At 37.3% G+C, this 18911-nt stretch overlaps 1 protein-coding gene across 1 annotated transcript in view; it reads right to left on the bottom strand.

Moving 5' to 3' along the window:
- The window catches only part of IL31RA (interleukin 31 receptor A), a 64573-nt gene that overhangs the window by 35640 nt on the left and 10022 nt on the right, over positions 1–18911 (bottom strand). Inside the window, exons 3-4 of the mRNA XM_036740924.1 lie at positions 10201–10364; positions 3051–3202 (exon numbers count right to left, since the gene is read on the bottom strand). Coding sequence (XP_036596819.1) covers positions 3051–3202; positions 10201–10364 — 316 coding nt within the window. The remainder of the gene's footprint in view (positions 1–3050; positions 3203–10200; positions 10365–18911) is intronic.

The raw sequence follows: 18911 nt of genomic DNA, 5'->3' as shown, positions 1-18911 counted from the left end.
GTTTACTCCTTTTTTTGTATGTGTCTATACCATTTTCCACATAAATGAGATCACAAAGAGTTGGATACGACTGAACGATAACAACAAAAATGCCACTTCCTGAAAATACTGAGTAGAAAAGGCAAACAGTATATGATATTCATTCACATTTATGTATCAGTTGAAGGTTTACAAAGCGTTTTTCTCCCACCAGCCCAGTGAGGTTGGAAGTGCAAATATAATAATCTCCCTTCTGCAGATGAGGTAAAGTGACTTGATTCACACAGGTCACATAGCCAAGACTTGTAAGAGCCAGGATTCAAAGCCAGGTCTTCTAGCTCCAATTCCAGCATTCTGTCTTCATATTTTTTTATGTCAAACTCATATAAGCAGTTATGAAAACAAGTTCTTGATAATATGAAAGGGATAGATTTGGAGAAGTTTTGGAAGACTTGCATCAATTGATACAAAGTAAAGTAAGTAGAACCAAGAGAACTATTCATACAGTGACTACAGTGATGTATAGGGTTAAAAAAAAAGCTTCAAAGGGAAGGGAAGAAGGGAAGGGGAGGGAAGTTTTTTTTTACTTTTCTTTTAAAAAATTTAATTGTATGAGTTTTTCCCCTTCCTACTCCCTCCCCCTGAAATAAACAATTAAAAGGAAAAAACCCTCATAATAAACATGAACAGCTAGTTAAAACAAATTCTCAGATTGGGGCATGTCAAAAAATGTTTGTCTCATTCTGTATTATAAGTCTACCATAACTTTGGCAAAAAGTGGGTGGCACCCCATCGACTGGGGAATAGCTGAACAAGTTGTGGTATATGAGTATAATGGAATTCTATTGTGCATTAAGAAATGATAAGCAGACAGATTTCAGAAAAATCTGGAAAGACTTTTACCAACTAATGCAAAGTGAAATGAGCAGAACCAGGAAAACACTGTACAAAGTAACAGCAACATTGTGTGATGATCAACTATGAATGACTTAGCTCTTTGCAGCAACATAATAGTCCAAGACAATTACAAAGGACTCATGATGGAAAATGCTATCCATATCTAGATAAAGTACTTATGGACTCTGAATGCAGATCGAAGCACGCTTTTTTCGCTTACTTTATTATTTTCATATTTTTTAAAATTTTGGTCTGTTTCTTTTACAACTGTGACTAATATGGAAATGTATTTTACATGATTGCACATATATAACCTATATCAAGTTGCTTTCCATTTTGGGAAGAGGAGAGGCAAGGAAGGGAGGAAAAAATTGTAAATAAAAATCTTGTAAAAATGAATGCTAAAAATTGTCTTTACATATAATTGGAAGAAAATAAAATACTATTTTTAAAAAGAGGTAGGTGGTATACTTCATCTTTGGTCCCTGGAATTGTGGTTTGTCATTACATTGATCAGAGATCTAAAATCTTCAATCTTTCAAACTTGTTTTTCTATATAGTATTATTATCATTGTCTAAATTGTTCTCCTAGTTCTGCTTATTCCGCTCTGCCTCATTTCTCCTAGTTTTCTTTTTCTGAAACTGTCCATTACATCATTTCTTATGGTACAGTAGCATTCTATTAAATTCACATATCATAACTTGCTTAGCCATTCACCAATATGTAGGCACCCCCTTAATTTTCAACATTTTGCCACTACAAAAAGTATATATATATATATATATATACACATATATATATATACACATGTATACAGTGAGGGCTCCATTGAGAGTAGATAACATAATTATGCAACAAATGATTTACAAACACATGCAGAACTAATTCTGAATAATGTTGTTAATACTTCATAACCCAACACATTACATAAATGGATTGTCAAATCCACCCCACCCACCCACACATACATTTCTGTAGCATTCCAGACCGTGGCTGTCTGACCTCCAACTTCATCACATTTCTTCTTTTACCTTCCCTCCCATCTCTTAACCTTCCTCACCTCCTTAATTTCTTAACACTGGCATGGGTACTTAATGCACAGACTGTTGCAATGGCCTTCTAACTGATCTCCCCCCTTCAAACTTCTCTCTACTTCAATCCATCCTCCATTCAGATGGTCATATGACTTCCTGAAATATATATCTGATCTGATCATGTCACCCTCTCCTCCCCTATCAATAAACTCTAGTTATTCCCCCATTACTTCCAGGATCAGATATAATGAATAATAATGATAATAATAACATCTGCTATGTGCCAGGTCCTATGCTAAGTGCTTTACAAGTATTATTTGATCTTTACAACCCTGGAAGGAAGGTGTTAATATTAGTCCCATTTTACAGATGAGGAAACTAAGGCAAATAGAAGTCAAACGATTTGTTCATGGTCATAAAAATCTTCTGTTTGCCATTTAAAGCCCTCTACAACCCAACCCTTTCCTACCTTTCCAGTCTTCGTATAGTTTACTCCCCTTCACATACTAGGGATGGTGGCCTTCTTGCGGCTCTTCAAACAGAACAATCCATCTCCATCCAACCCTTCTATTATTGGTGGCCTCCCTCTGACACTCCCTTCCAGTTGCTCTTTATACATGGTTAAGGTTACATATGGTATATGGTTATGTATATGGTTGTCTGTATGGTTATTTGCGTGTTGTCTCCTCTGTTTGCATTTAAGGTCCTCAAAGGACAGGGACTATGGCTTCGCCTTTCTTTGTATCCCTAGCCCTTAGCGCAGTATCTGGTACATGGTAAGTATAAGCACTTCATAATGATTATTGACTGCTACGTTTGCTATTGACCTACGTTATTCTTATACCTGTAACTGCCTTCATCACTTTTTGGCTTGAAACTGTGTTTTCCCAGAATCAAATGTTGTTACTAAACTAAGAATCCCTGTACTGACTTATACAAACGAGCTCCTGGGTTCATTTCACAAAAGGCAGCAACAGCGTATTTTCCCATTGGAAAAAGGCGAAATGGAAAAATGGGGGCAGGGGGAAATTCACCATTCTGTGCCAGCTACTTTCAATGTAGAGGTCAGAAAGCTCCCACTGTAGACAGCGCTTGCTTTTATCCAGGCTGTCCTTCTCTTTCATACGATGTAAACTTACCCAATTAGCACTATTCACTCTCCTATATCTCAGGTGGCATACGTATGAGTTTGAAGCAGGTACCCCCTCAGGTTTTCTCCACGTTACTTGAAGCATATGTTTAACACCCGGGATTGGCTCCACAGTTAGGATGGTAGGTGGCTCTATTTTCACTGTAAATAAGAACAGGAACCAAAAACATCACATGTACAAAAGGATGAAAAGGCACAGCCAAAGATAATGTAATTCAAGTTCAAAAATATTAAGTCTGAAAATTGACTTAGATCTTAGGTGTTTTAAGCCCGCTATCAGTATATATTCTAGACAAAGGTGAGCAAAAGGGGTTCAGGCAGGAGAGAGAGGTAGGATACAATGCCCACTTTCCCATGGAGCAGCCCCTTCTACTCTAAATGATGGGAGACCCTATATCTTGTGTAAGAGGGAAAAGAGGAGGTGAAACTCAAGCAATTCAATACTGGACCATTTCCCTAATCTCCCTCCAACTCCATCCTCATTTCTTGAGATAGATTATATTTCCAGGGAGGTGATTTGAACCTCTCAATCTACATTATGATAATAAATTTCTGGATAAATATGATCATCCTGCTAGGAGCAGCCATATTATTACCAGTTCCTAAAGTAAAAATGAAGGCCAATCTAACTACAGGTTCCTTTCAGCCATATTGAGGACTATTGTCATTAGGGTTCATGATTTGGTAGAGATAGACTTGATGACCTCTTAAGTCTCTTCCAACTCCTGCTAGACAGGGGGGCACCAGCCCCTCTCAGAGAGGAGGAGGATTACATTGTAAAACCAAAAAAGGTCATCAATTGCATTCTTTCTGACATCAGACATATAGGAAGCCTTATTAGAAACCTGAGAGAGTAGGGGCTTGGTCAATGCAAAACATTAACTGTATGTGACAGTATATGAAATATTCTATACCCACAGTCCTCCACTGCTGCAAAGAATGAAGGGAGATACATTTTCTTATCTCATCTTCAGACACAAGTTTGGCCATTCTATACTGAATTAAGTTTTAGATTTTTCTTTTCATTTAAATTGATGCGAGAGAGAGAGAGAGAGAGAGAGAGAGAGAGAGAGAGAGAGAGAATGAATTTTCTTGGTTCTGCTTCCTTCCCTGTGCATCAGTTCATTTAAATTTTCCCATGCTTCTCCATATTCTTCCTATTCATCTTTCTTTATGGTATAATAACATTCCATTACATGCTTGTACTACAATTTGTTCAACCATTCCCCCATTACTGGACATTTACTTTGTTTCCAAATTCTTTGCTACCACAGAGATACTTCCGTGCATATTTTGGGGTATATATTGGACCTTTCATTTTTGACCTCCTTGGGGTATATAAGTAGCAATGGGTTCTCTGGATTAAAGGTTACTGATATTTTAACACTTTTCTTAGCATAATTCCAAATTGCTTTTCAAAATGGTTATACTAATTGATAGCTCCACCGAAGTACATCAGTGTGCATGTCTTTCTACAGCCACACCATTGACTCATTGACTACTTCCATCACTGTCACCTTTGCCAGTTTGCTGGGTATATATATGACATGAAATCTTGGAGGTGATTTGGTCTATAGCTCTCTTATTATTTAGACCAGAACTTCTTAAACTTTTTCCACTCACCATCCCCTTTTCACATTTAGACAGCTTTTATGGTGTTGCATGGCCTGAGGGCATGCAAAAGTGGTGCTTTGTGTTCAGAGCTGAGGCTACAGTGAAGCTGCCCGATGCACAACACTGCCAGAAACACCTCTGATTCATTACACGTTTGATTTTTAATAAATTTTTGGTCATTGTGCATTCATAAACTTTTTACTGCTGCCAAAATTTTCAAGACCCCATACAGGGCCACGACCCACAGTTTTAGAAGAGCTGATTTAGACCAATCTTTCACGTAGTTGCTAACAATTTGCAAGTCTTTTAAGAAATGTTTGTTCCTATCTCATGACCAAAGACGACCAACAGTTTCCCCTCTCATCCATTTGCCTTGATTTTTTTACTGCAAAAGCTTTTCAACATCATGAAACAAAATTTCTGTATTTTAGCCTTTCATGATCACCTCCCTCCCTTCTTTGTAGCTGTAAGTGGTAAATGATCTGGCCCTTTACTAATTTTCTTATGTTTGACTTAATATTAAAGTTGTATAAGCATCTTGAGCTTATTGTAGTAATACGGCATACGTTGATAGTCTGAATCGAATTTCTGCCAAACTGTTTTCCAATTTTTATGACAGCTCTTCTCAGATAGAAAGTTCTCTCTTGAGTAATTTACACTATAAAATACAAGTTATTATCATAAAAGCAGACTATTTTCTTTTTTTTTTTTAAATGCAATTTATTTATTTAACATATTTGGTTTTCAGCATTGATTTTCACAACAGTTTGAATTACAAATTTTCTCCCCATTTCCGCCCTCCCCCCCCACTCCAAGATGGCGTATACTCTGGTTGCCCTGTTCCCCAGTCAGCCCTCCCCTCTATCACCCCCCTCCCCTCTCAACCCCCTTTCCCCTCCTTTCCTGTAGGGCAAGACAAATTTCTACGCCCCATTGCCTGTGCATCTTATTTTTTAGTTGCATACAAAAAGTTTTTTTGTTTTTGAACATCTGATTTTAAAACTTTGAGTTCCAAATTCCCTTCCCTCTTCCCTTCCCACCCACCCTCCCTAAGAAGTTGAGCAATTCAACCTAGGCCACACATGTATTATTATGTATAACCCTTCCACAATATTCATGTTGTGAAAGGCTAACTACATTTTGCTCCTTCCCAACCCATCCCGCTTTATTGAATTTTCTTCCTTGACCCTGTCCCCTTTCCAAAGTGTTTGTTTTGATTACCTCCACCCCCATCTGCCCTCCACTCCATCATCCCCCTGCCTTTTATTTTTTTTTTTTTATCTTCCTCCCTCTTCTTTCCTGTGGGGTAAGATACCCAACTGAGTATGTATGGTATTCCCCCTCAGGCCAAATCTGATGAGAGCAAGGTTCACTCATTCCCCCCTCACCTGCCCACTCCCCTCCTCTCCTAGAACTGCTTCCTCTTGCCTCCTTTATGGGAGATAATCCACCCTATTCTATCTCTCCCTATCTCCCTCTCTCAGTAAGTTACTCTCTCATCCCTTAATTTCATTTTATTTCTTTTAGCTATCTTCCCTTCATCCTCAACTCACCCTGTGTGTGCTCTCTTTCTTTTACATATATATATATATACACATACATACACATACATACATATACACATAGATACATGCATACATACACATTCACTTATATATATACATAAACATATATATATGCATATTCCCTTCAACTACCCTAATACTGAGGTCTCATGAATCATACTCATCATCTTTCCATGTAGGAATGTAAACAAAACAGTTCAACTTTAGTAAGTCCCTTGCAATTTCCGTTTCTTGATTACCTTTTCATGCTTCTCTTGATTCTTGTGTTTGAAAGTCAAATTTTCTATTCAGTTCTGGTCTTTTCACTGAGAAAGCTTGAAAGTCCTCCATTTTATTGAAAGTCCATATTTTGCCTTGGAACATGATACTCAGTTTTGCTGGGTAGGTGATTCTAGGTTTTAATCCTAGCTCCATTGACCTCCGGAATATCGCATTCCACGCCCTTCGATCTCTTAATGTAGAAGCTGCCAGGTCTTGGGTTATTCTGATTGGGTTTCCACAATATTCAAATTGTTTCTTTCTGGCTGCTTGCAGTATTTTCTCCTTGATCTGGGAGCTCTGGAATTTGGCAACAATATTCCTAGGAGATTTCTTTTTGGGATCTATTTGCGGAGGCGATCGATGGATTCTTTCAATTTCTATTTTACCCTGTGGCTCTAGAATATCAGGGCAGTTCTCCTTGATAATTTCCTGAAAGATGGTATCTAGGCTCTTTTTTTGATCATGGCTTTCAGGTAGTCCAATAATTTTTAAATTATCTCTCCTGGATCTATTTTCCAGGTCAGTGGTTTTTCCAAGGAGATATTTCACATTGTCTTCCATTTTTTCATTCCTCTGGTTCTGTTTTATAATATCCTGATTTCTCATAAAGTCACTAGCTTCCACTTGCTCCAATCTAATTTTTAAAGTAGTATTTTCTTCAGTGGTCTTTTGGACCTCCTTTTCCATTTGGCTAATTCTGCCTTTCAAGGAATTCTTCTCCTCATTGGCTTTTTGGAGCTCTTTTGCCATTTGAGTTAGTCTATTTTGTAAGGTGTTGTTTTCTTCAGTGTATTTTTCAGTATTTTTTTGGGTCTCCTTTAGCAAGTCATTGACTTGTTTTTCATGGTTTTCTCGCATCCTTCTTATTTCTCTTCCCAATTTTTCCTCTACTTCTCTAACTTGCTTTTCCAAATCCTTTTTGAGCTCTTCCATGGCCTGGGACCAGCTCATGTTTTTCTTGGAGGCTTTGGTTGTAGGCTCTATGACTTTGCTGTCTTCTTTAGGCTGTATGTTTTGGTCTTCTTTGTCACCAAAGAAAGAATCCAAAGTCTGAGACTGAATCTGGGCGCGTTTTCGCGTCCTGGCCATATTCCCAACCAACTAACTTGACCCTTGAGCTTTTCAGTGGGGTATGACTGCTTGTAGATTACAGAGTTCTATGTTCTACGTTTGGGGGGGAGGTGCCAGCTCTGTCAGAGCCGCACTCCTCCTTCCCCAAGGACCCCCAGTCCAGACTGGGCTCAGATCTTCGGCAGGCTGTGCACCCCTGCTGTGATCCGCCACTTAATTCCCCCCACCAGGTGGGCCTGGAGCCGGAAGTAACAACAGCTGTAGCTGCCCCACCTCCACTGCCCCCGGGGCTGGAAGCCGAACTGCGAACTCCTTCCACTCCCGCAGCTTTTCCCACTAACCTTCTCCGCAGTCTTTGGTGTTTGTGGGTCGAGGGGTCTGGTAACTGCTCACGTATTCAGGGCGCTAGGGCCCCCTCCGCCTGGCTTCCGGTCTGGATCGTCCACGCCGCTCAGGCTGGGCTCTGCTCCACTCCGTTCCCAGCTCCCAGCTCCCAGCTCCCAGCTCCGTGTGGAATAGAGCTCACCCAGAGACCATCCGGGCTGTCCTGGGCTGGAGCCCTGCTTCCCTCTGCTGTTCTGTGGGTTCTGCCGTTCTAGAATTGGTTCAGAGCCATTTTTATAGGTTTTTGGAGGGACTCGGGTACGGAGCTCACTCTAGTCTGTGCTTACCAGCCGCCATCTTGGCTCCGCCCCCCAAAGCAGACTATTTTCAAGCTTCCTTAAAACTTGAAATAACTCACTGGCATATAAGGGAGCAAATTCACTGGCATATAAATAAGTAAAATAAATAAGACAAAGGAGTTTTTCTCTTGTGCCAAGGCAGATTTAGCAAGACTTCTGCTGGTAACAGTTAATTAGCCCTCAGCAACAAAATGTTTAAATCTAGTTTCTTCCTTAAAGATATTCCATAATTCAGAATTTTCACTAATTCAAGTTGTCCTTCATTCTTACTATAAGTTAGACCATGGTACATATGTGTGTGGGATGGATTTTACGAATCCAAAAATTAACAACAGAGGCATCTCAAGGTGCAAGTAGAAAGGAAAATTTATTACGATCCTGCAGGAAAGGGCAACCCGGACATCGAAAGGACTGGGGGTCCTCTCAGTGTCAGAGCGCACTGGACACAGAAAATTGGGGTGTTTATATAGGTCCCTAACCGCAATTCCCCCTCCCAACCTCCTTCCTCTCAGCTTGCAGACGTAAGCTTTGAGGGTACAATCTGGACGCGATAAATCTACCCAGGGACAATGGCAAGGAACAAACAGTATGGTTATTTTTGACAAGCAGGTGACGGACATGAACTTCCCACCATTCTTATTTCATTCTACTATCAACCTCAAGGTAGTAAATCTGTCTTAATAACAATGACAATGACGATTGAACAAACAGTTCAGTTATCGGTAACAGGCAGGAATTGGTTGTTGGTTACCTCATCTTCACATCTGTGGCAAACTAGCCTTTCCCATCACCCTTACATCTGTGACGGATATCCCCAGCACCCTTACACCTTGTCTCCCATCATTCATACCTGACTGGTCTGGCACGTCTACATTGCACCTGGCTTTCCGGCTTTTCATTCATTTTTCTGCTGAGCTGAGGGTCCCTTATCCTGGGGTCAGTACACAGGGGGTGAGCATCCTGTATCCTATTCTTGCTTTCAGAGGATTTTATGGTTGCTGACTTATTCACCTCAACCCTTCTTTCTTTCAGGCCTCTTGCCATTAGGTAAATACACAGGATGCGAGCATCCTGTGTCCTGTTCTTAACCTCGGGGGCCTTACGGTCACTAGCTAAGCTTGTGGAGGGGAAAACATCTAAGTAGAGAAATGGCTTTACAGAAAGGAAAATATCTGAGTAGAGAAATGGGACTCACTATCCTACTTATTCCTATTTATCTAATTTGTTCCCTTTTTATGAGAGGTCTTCACTCGTCCCACACATATGCAAAACTAAAAATGCCATGGACATTTGTATGAATGAAATCATTTGTTCCACAGATGTGTTAGAAGTTAAGAAACATACAATTTATATGAATTTAAATATATAAATATTTCTACGCTATTTAAAAATGTTAGCTGTCATTTAAAATACCATAGTGAAGATTAACTCTCTCAAGGGATTAAGAAAAGCAAGAATTAGTGAGAATTTTTTTTATTAATTTGTGAAAATAAGGGATGCCTCATTATGCAGGAGAGAAGGTAGGAATGTATTTGGAAATGAAGGTGATGTAAAAACATAAAATACTAATAAATTTAAAGAAAAATAATTTTAAGAAACAAATGGGAAATATGAAAAAGAATGGACAGTTTTACTGTCTTCTCCCTTCTATAGATTCAAGGAAAAATTCTAGTTCTTGGTTACCTTAAGCATAATTAATACTAAAGTGAAGAGATGGGAGTCACTGAGAATAGTTTATTTTTGTTCTAGATTTTCTTTCCCCATAGCTGTTATTCCTTAGCTTTGGTGGGAGCACTTTATTTTGTTTTACTTACAAGTCAGTTTTCCTGGGGTATGTGCAACAGCAGCTATGCATCACATCCTTATGCTGGGATTCTATTTGCTCTATAAGTATGAGACAAACACTTTTAAAAATAAAGTTTTTATATTACCAGTTGACACTCACCTATGTTTCTCAACTTCCAATATGTTATGTTAGACTTGTGCTCACCAAAATCATTTTTAGCTTCCACTTCAATGGAGTAAGTACTAGGATATGGCAAATCCGGGAAGAAGAAAGAACATGATGCGTGATTCTCACTTGTGCAAGAGTCGTTTTTTCCAAATTTGCTTTAAACATAAACATGGTTAGACATAAATTTAATTACCTTAAAAGGATAATGTGGTTCAAAATTGACCATATTAATAACAATAACAAAAATATAATTTATCAATAAACACAGAAAGAGCTTTGGACAAAATACAACATACATTCCTGTTCTTTTTTTAAAAAAAATACCAGAAAACAGAGAAAAAAATGGACCTTTTAATAACATGGTAAATAGTATCTACCTAAAACCATGAGCTAGAATTATATGTCCTGCTGATAAACTAGAGTTATTGCCAATAAGATCAGGAGTAAAGCAAAAATGTCCATTGTCACTGCTATTATTTAATATAGTGGCAACAAGACAAGAAAAAGAAATTGATGGAATGAGCATAAGCAAAGGAGAAACAAAATTATCACTTTTTACAGATGATTTGATGACATACATAAAGAATTCTAGAAAGTCAATTAAAACTAATTAAAGTAATTAATAATTTTAATAAATTTTATGAACATAAAATAAATTTTACATAAATCATCAGCATTTCTGTTCCAACAATATGGACCAGGAAGAGCCAGAAAGGAGAATTCCATTCAAAATAATTACAGAAAGTATAAAATACTTGGGAGTCTACCTATCAAGAAGAACATAACTGTAAAACACTGATTACAAACATGAAGACAGACCTAGATAGTTGAAGAAATATTAACTGTTCAAGGGTAAAATGAGCCAATATAATAAAAATGGCAATACTACGTAAGTTAATTAAATTATTCAGTTCTATACAAATAAGACTGCCAATGGATTACTTGGGGAACAACCAAAGAAACTGTGCTGTATGACTGTGATACTACACTAGAATGCTATAAAAATGTATGAAGGGGATAATTTTAGAAAAACCTGAGAAAACTTGGATAAATTAATGCAGTGAAGTGAATCTGAACAAAGCAGCAAGAAGAAAAAAGAGGATGGATCAGAAATGCTGTGGTTAGACTGCAAAAAAAACTCAGCAATTGTTTATCTAAGAGAGGGGAGGTAAAGGAAGAGTTGAGAATAACACTGAGGTTGCAAATCTGGGTGACTAAAAGGATGGTAGTGACCATAACATAAATAAGAAAGGGTAGAGAATCAAAGAAAAAGATAATTGAGTTCTGGTTTAGACATGTTAAGTATGAGATGATAATGGTATGTCCAGGTGGACATATCCAGAAGTGGATTGGTTCAATATAAGGAAAACTATAAATGTGATACACCACATTAATAACAAAAATTATTTAAAAACACAATTATATCAATAGATGTTTTAAAAAGCTTTTGACAAAGCCCATTGCTGTTATTTTTTTAAAAGAATAAATAAACCTTACCTTAATATGACAAATAGTTGTTTCTAAAACCAAAACCCAACATTACTTGTAATGGCTATAGATCTTTCCAATAAAATCAGGAAGAAATCTAAGCTATGAAGAGCCATAGAAAGAAATGTTCCAAATCACTAATAATTAGAAAAATGCAAATTAAATCAGCTCCTCACACTCATGAACTTTTCAAAGATGATCAAAAAAGAAAATGAGAATTATTTTAGGTGCTGCGGGAAAACAGGCCTGTGAATATACTGTTGGTGGAGCTGTAAATTGATCCAGCAATTCTGGAAAACAATTTGGAACTATATCCTCAAAATCACTAATTATGTATACCCATTTACTGAACAATACCCCCTACTAGGCCTATGCACCAAAGAGATCAAAGAAACAGGAAAAGAGCCTATATATACAAAAATATTTAAGGCAGCACTTTTTTTGTGGCAAAGAACAAAAAACCAAGGCCGCCACCATCGATTGAAGAATGCATAAGCAAACTGTGGTATATGAATGTGATTAAATGTTACTTTAGGCAGTTAAATGGCATAGTAGATAGAACGCTAACTTGGAATCAAGAACACCTGAGTATAATGCTCCAAGGCAAAATATGGACTTTCAATAAAATAGAGGACTTTCAAGCTTTCTCAGTGAAAAGATCAGAGCTGGATAGAAAATTTGATTTTCAAATACAATAATCAAGAGAAGCATGAAAAGATAAATAAGAAAGAGAAATCATAAGGGACTTACTAAAGTTGAATTGTTTTGTTTATATTCCTACAAGGAAAGATGATGTTTATAATTATATATATGATGTTTATACTTATATATATATGATGTTTATAATATATATATAATATATATCATATTATATATTATATATAACATAATATAATATATATATGGACAGAGGGCACAGGGTGAGTTGAATATGAAGGGATGATATCTAAAAAATAAAATAAAATTAAGGGTGAGAGAGAAATATATTGAGAGAAGGAGAAAGAGAGAGATAGAATGGGGTAAATTATCTCACATAAAAGTGGCAAAAAAAAGCAGTTCTGTAGGAAGAGAAAAGGGGACAGGTGAGGGGGAATGAGTGAATCTTGCTCTCATCAGATTTGACTTAAGGAGGGAATAACATACACACTCAATTTGGTACCTTACCCCACAGGAAAGTAGAGGGAAGGGGATATGAAAGGGGGATAATAGAAGGGAGGGAAGATTAGGGGAGGAGGTAATCAAAAGCAAACACTTTTGAAAAGGGACAAGTTCAAGGGAGAAAACTGAATAAAAGGGGACAGAATAGGATGGAGGGAAATACAGTTAGTCTTTCACAACATGATTATTGTGGTAGTGTTTTGCATGTTGATACATGTGTGGCCTACACTGAATTGCTTGCCTTCTTAGAGAGGGTGGGTGGGGAGGAAAGAAGGGAGGGAATATGGAACTCAAAGTTCTAAAAGTGGATGCTCAAAAAAAAGTTGTTTTTGCATGCAACTGGGAAATAAGATATACAGGCAATGGGGTATAGAAATCTATCTTGCCCTACAAGAAAGTAAGGGGAAAGGGGATTGGAGAGGGGGGAGTGGGATGACAGAAGGGAGGGCTGACCGGGGAATGGGACAGTCAGAATATATGCCACCTTGGAGTGGGGGGAGGGTAGAAATGGGGAGAAATTTTGTAACTCAAAATCTTGTGAAAATCAATGTTGAAAACTAAAAATATTAAATAAACAAAGCATTCTCAAAAATAAAAACAACTTTGAAAGACTTAAGAACTCTGATAAATGCAATGACCAACCATAACTCCATACTAGTAATGATGAAATATGCTACCCACCTCCTGAAGGACTGAAGGTGCACAATAAAACATACATTTTCAGACAAAGCTAACATGGGAATTTGTCTTGCTTGACTATTGCCAATTCTTTCAGATTATTTGAACCCCAATAGTACCCAAAACATTCAAGCAGTTTTTGCTCTATGCTAAAAATCCCCCTTTCCTGCCTCAGCAACTTCAAAGACCAGATAAAATTGACAAGGAGTATCTTTATTGTCTGTGGTGACAGAAAGTCTGGCAGCCAGAGTTGTGGGCTAGAGACATTTGCATCTCTAAGTGACCCTACCTTGTACCTAAGAACTTGCTTTCTTTGATATGGAGATCAGAAACTGCTGCTGAATTGTTACTTAAACCTTCTCTCTCTCTTGTTCAAGTTAATCATGATCAGGTACAAGTTAGCTTTTAAGGGAATAAATATATACGAATTTTATTTCACCCAGTCTGTTTGCCTCCTTTAACCAAACTTACAGGTTGACAGTTATGGTGCCATGACTCGGATTCGAACCAAGGTTGCTGCAGATAGAAATGATGGAACAGGACAAAGAACTGCAACCCAACCTTGCCAATGCTTCAAGTGCCACAGGATTCATATTTCCTGGAATTTTGGCCTTGACAAGGTCGGGGTAAGCTGCCCCTATTCCCAGCTTCCAAAAAGGACTCCTACAGGTTTGGTTGAAGTCTGAAATTCCCTTTAAGCTAGCTCTGGTGGCAGGGATCAAATCTGCGGTAAAAATGCAGATCTGTGGTAAAACGCACATAGATCCCCTGGAAATAAGGATCGATCTAGGAAAATTAGCTATGGGTCAATCAGTGCTAGTGTCAGTTAACTAGAGATAGCCCCAGGTTATGTTGGCTGCAATGGGGCTCTTTTGGACAGGTCAAAGTTACTTTATCTTAAAACAAAATTAAGTTTAAAGGCCAACAAAGAATCTAGCCAGGGATGGGAATGTTTTTCACCTTGGGTTTGCTGAGACAACTGAGTGAGACCCTTAAGGCTCACAAAGCTGCTTCAGAATCTTCCCCTTCCCCCTTCCCTTAAGGGCTCTGTTTTTGCCTTCTGGCCTATTGCTGCCTCCTTTCCCATAAAGGCTCTGATTCGGGGAGGATAAAATGCACTTTGTCCGACTCCTTGCCTTTCCCTTACCTGCCTTAGTCCTCCTTCCTCTCTCCCTTTCCCTGCTTCCCTTAAGGACTTTTGAAAAGGACTGCTACACTCTTGATGTAGGATATGGAGAGTCAGAAAAATCAGGAATGCCAAGGCTTCCCCAAAGACCATAGATGTGCTAATAGCCAATTCATGAAAGCCTCTAATTATCTCTCTATTGTCAGATTCTGAGCTCAGTCTGTATTTGTTCTGTTAAATTGTCAATTTATCAGTCAGTATGTGTGTGAGTGTGTGTGTGTGTGTGTGTGTGTGTGTGTGTGTGTGTGTGTGTGCTGTGAAATGAGTTGACCTTGTAAAATTTGAAACTGCAGGCAGCCAGAGAAACAAAGACTCTTTTCCTTGTAATTTCTGGTCTGGCCAACCCAGAATTACAACAGAAATAGAGCTAAACCTTTTTAGCAGATTCTGGGATTTAATCATTAAAAAGTTTAGAAATTGATTCTTTGGAATTTCCAGAGGACTCCTGAGACTATAGATCACTCCAGGAACTCTCACTTGTGCTAAAACACCCCCTTCTAATCCTGATCACACATTCCCCACTCCCTCCCCAGAGTTAAAAGGGTGTCTCAGTGTAGGGATTTTTAAACAGCCACAAGGGTCCTTGTTAATCTCTCATCCTAGGTCAGATGAAGAGGAGAGAATGCTGGAAAATTTAAATCACCCTTCCCCACCTGGCAAAAGGGGGGAGGCTCAGCAATTCGCAGACTGGCAGTAGCTTGTAGCCTATCCTTTTGGCAAAGCTTGAAAATGTCACCCAGGTCCTATACATTTCACCCACTCTGTCCCCACCAGCTGCAGACCACCCCAGGCTCAGTAAACTCTACAGTTGTGGGGGAAGGGTGAGGTAGATGGATTGGCACTGTGGTTAGCATTTCCTAAGGTCTGCCTCCAAAAATTGTCTTCACTGAGAAACCAGCTTTTGCTCTCTGCTCTAGGTAAACTTCATACTTCTCTGTCCAAGTTACAAAACTGTATTCTATTTCTGCTTGACCCATTTCCTGATTTGTAAAGGGAAAATAGTAATGATTGTTGTTATGGGATCAAAATGATATAATGATTGTAAAATGCTTAACATAACGTCTGGTATATGTTGGACATAACATTATTATTATCTGTCTCTAAATTAATGTAATTGTTAACTTTTGAAGTGGTTTTTGAATATCAAAAGTAGTAAGGTGAATAATTTCTATATGTGATAATCTGGAAATGCAATTGATGTCATCTGAAATTTGTTTCTGTATTTCTAAAAATTACATTATATTTCTAAAATTATCTTAGATTGTAAAAATTGAGAAGACCACTATGTGATAGAAATGATATTATAGCAATTTTAATCTGATTTTGATATATGTGAATTGAGTTTTTAAAAGGATGTGATAGAAATTTGATGATCTGAAACTTGTATTTGGTTATAACAAGTAATAATAATAATACTGATATTTCTACTTAAGAAATTATAACTTCCGAGTTTTGTCTTTATTTTAACGGAAGTTCAGTTAAAATTGTTTTTGCTGTAAATTGAGTATATATACAAAGGCCTTGTTGGGTCCTTTTGTAATTTCCGTCAATTCAGGATACATTGTGAACTGTTAAAAATGTGATTTTATAGATAATAATCTTTTCTTTTACAATGCTAAGAGTATTGGGCCTTAAAAATTAAAATGTTACCACGAGTGATTATGAATCCAGATTTGATTTGCTCATCCAACTAAGTTATGGTCACCTAATTGGTAATTAATTAGTTCTGTTTCAAGTTTTGAATACATGATAATTGGTTGTGGTGTGCTTATATTTCTAAATTTTCTTATATTGTGCAATTTGATTAACATTGCATTACCTACGTTGTTAGGAAAATAATTCCTCTTATAATCTAAATGTTATTAGATTAAGAATTGTACTTAATTAAGAAATTGAGATTGTTAACTGAACCAAGGACCTTTGGCACCATCTAGCCATGAATTCTTATCAATCTTGTGTAAAGTTTTCAGTGTAGAGGAATTCCTATGGAGAAAATTTTTAAAGTCCTGGTAAGTGTTGTTATTATGATAAGGCTAATTTAGTTAATGTATGTATGTAATTTATAGAAACTAAGTGTCCTCCCCATTACAACACCTTCGACTAAGGAAAAGTTTTTGCTTTAAGGAAGAGGAGAGAGACGCGTATCGTTTTAAAACTTTCCAAATAATTTTCTTCAGAAAAGTCTAGTGAGTATTCCTCTTAACATCAGGATAAAATTGTAAACTGCTTAAAGAAAGGAAAATACTTTTAGAAGGGATGTTTTGAAGAAAAAATCTCGTGTAATTTTAGAAGGTCTACTCTGAATTTGTAATTATTCCATGGCCCAAGCATATGTAAGAGATTCAATGCCTGAAGTGTCTCTTTCCTCCAGGATGAGTGTAATTGGAGAAGAATAAAAAAGTTTGAGAAACAACGATATGTATCTATTCAGTAGTAAGATCAAAGTCAAGAACCTCTTTTGTTTAAGACAGATAAGCAGGTTTGGGGATAAACGGGAGTCATCAAGCCCTTCCTGTCCTCTTCATAGTTGTTATGTTGAGAGAGTCTGAGAAGGTATTTTAAAAGACAGAAAAGTTGTGAAACTCGATTTGAATTAATGTTCAATCAAATCTGGGATGGCCCTATCTGAAGGACAACAGCAGATATTTATTTCCTATTTAAGACTTTATGGGACTTCAATTCACTAGAATGGCATGCACTACAGGCTGAGAACTACTCCTAAGCCCTGCTTTCACACAGAGCTAAGGAAGTTCTTTCCTTCTGTTAAGATATATGACATTGTCCCTCTTTTCTTTCATAGCAAATTTTCAGTTTGACCTATGTTCATGGCCAAATAAAAATAATAACTATAGAGATAACATCCTCCAAAAGGAGGGAATGATTAGACAAAGTAATAAGACAAAGATGTAATATGATAGATGTCTAATTCAATAGGGAAAGCAAAATTTTGAGAAAAGTAACAAAATCAGATTGATTCCTCTAAGAATTATATACAGATGCATATGATTGCTTTCCAAAAATTTATTATGCTTTGGTAAATAGATCTTAAAATTGGACTTTTGCACAAAAATTATATAAGATGGTGGTAGAAGTAAAATTATTTCTCCTTTATTAAAGTATTGGTCTGATAATTTAAAAAGGTAGATGAGCTCATTTTATGGTTGGACCTTCACATTTTAAAAGATTCTTATAGTGGGTACAAGATTTAGGTAAAGACAGAAAACAGCAGATGATATATACAAACTGAAATTCTCTGAAGTTTCAAAAATGGGAAACCAAATTTAAGTGATTGTACTACGTTATGTTAAGTAAGAATTACCTGGGAATTATCAAATGATTGGGTAAATTGGTACTCTTGTATAGTCATGTAAAGATAATATTGTTCTAAATATTAATGGGAATAATTTGGACAAAGGAAAAAGAAGTCTGTAAAATAAAGATACAAATGTAAGGTCAAATCATTATCCCATAGACTAAGGCTGGAATTTAAAGTTACCTTGTATTTATGTGGAATAAGGTCCTTAAATGTTTCAAAGTGACATAAGAACAATTGAATATTAATACAAATTGTGCAATCAATTGCTGGAATTAAATCAGAAACATTTTACCCATCATATTTATATGGTCCAATTTTTGAAATGCTTGCAGGCTATTTAGAGCTAGCCTTAAGGATGTTCCTTAAGTAATGTGAGATTATAGTCATCTCTTAAACTGATCATTGGTTCTTGCTATTCAAAGATTTAATGGGGCTGTTAACTGACTGTTTTTCTGAGTCTAACTCCAGGAAGGCTGACCTAAGATACCAGCAGCCCCAGCGGGGGAGGGGCAGGCATAAACTTCAGGTATGATTTCATGGTAAAGTCGAGAGAGCAATTTTTGCATATGCTGAAGTGGGTCTCTCTCGACTTCCTTAACTGAAACCTGGCAAACTAAGCCTGGATCAATGAAGCTTGCAGTTTGACACAACTTCGGCCTGGAGTTGACAGGAAATTGGGGTAGATATCGTAAGTACAGTAACAAATTTATTAAAACAATTGATTATGGAACATCCTAGGTTACTATAGGACTGGAACAAGCGTTCCTGTATAAGTTAAGGTCCTTTAATTCTTGGCAATGGTATGAAGACAATTAGGTCAAGGACTTGTGAGAATATTATTTTGTTTAAATCATGCCTGTCTAAAGCTTTGTTATA

Source organism: Trichosurus vulpecula, chromosome 1 (genome assembly GCF_011100635.1).
Source record: "Trichosurus vulpecula isolate mTriVul1 chromosome 1, mTriVul1.pri, whole genome shotgun sequence".
Classification (NCBI taxonomy): Eukaryota; Metazoa; Chordata; class Mammalia; order Diprotodontia; family Phalangeridae; genus Trichosurus; species Trichosurus vulpecula.
Note: the sequence above shows the minus strand (reverse complement) of the source record. Positions and strands in the feature narration are given on the sequence as shown.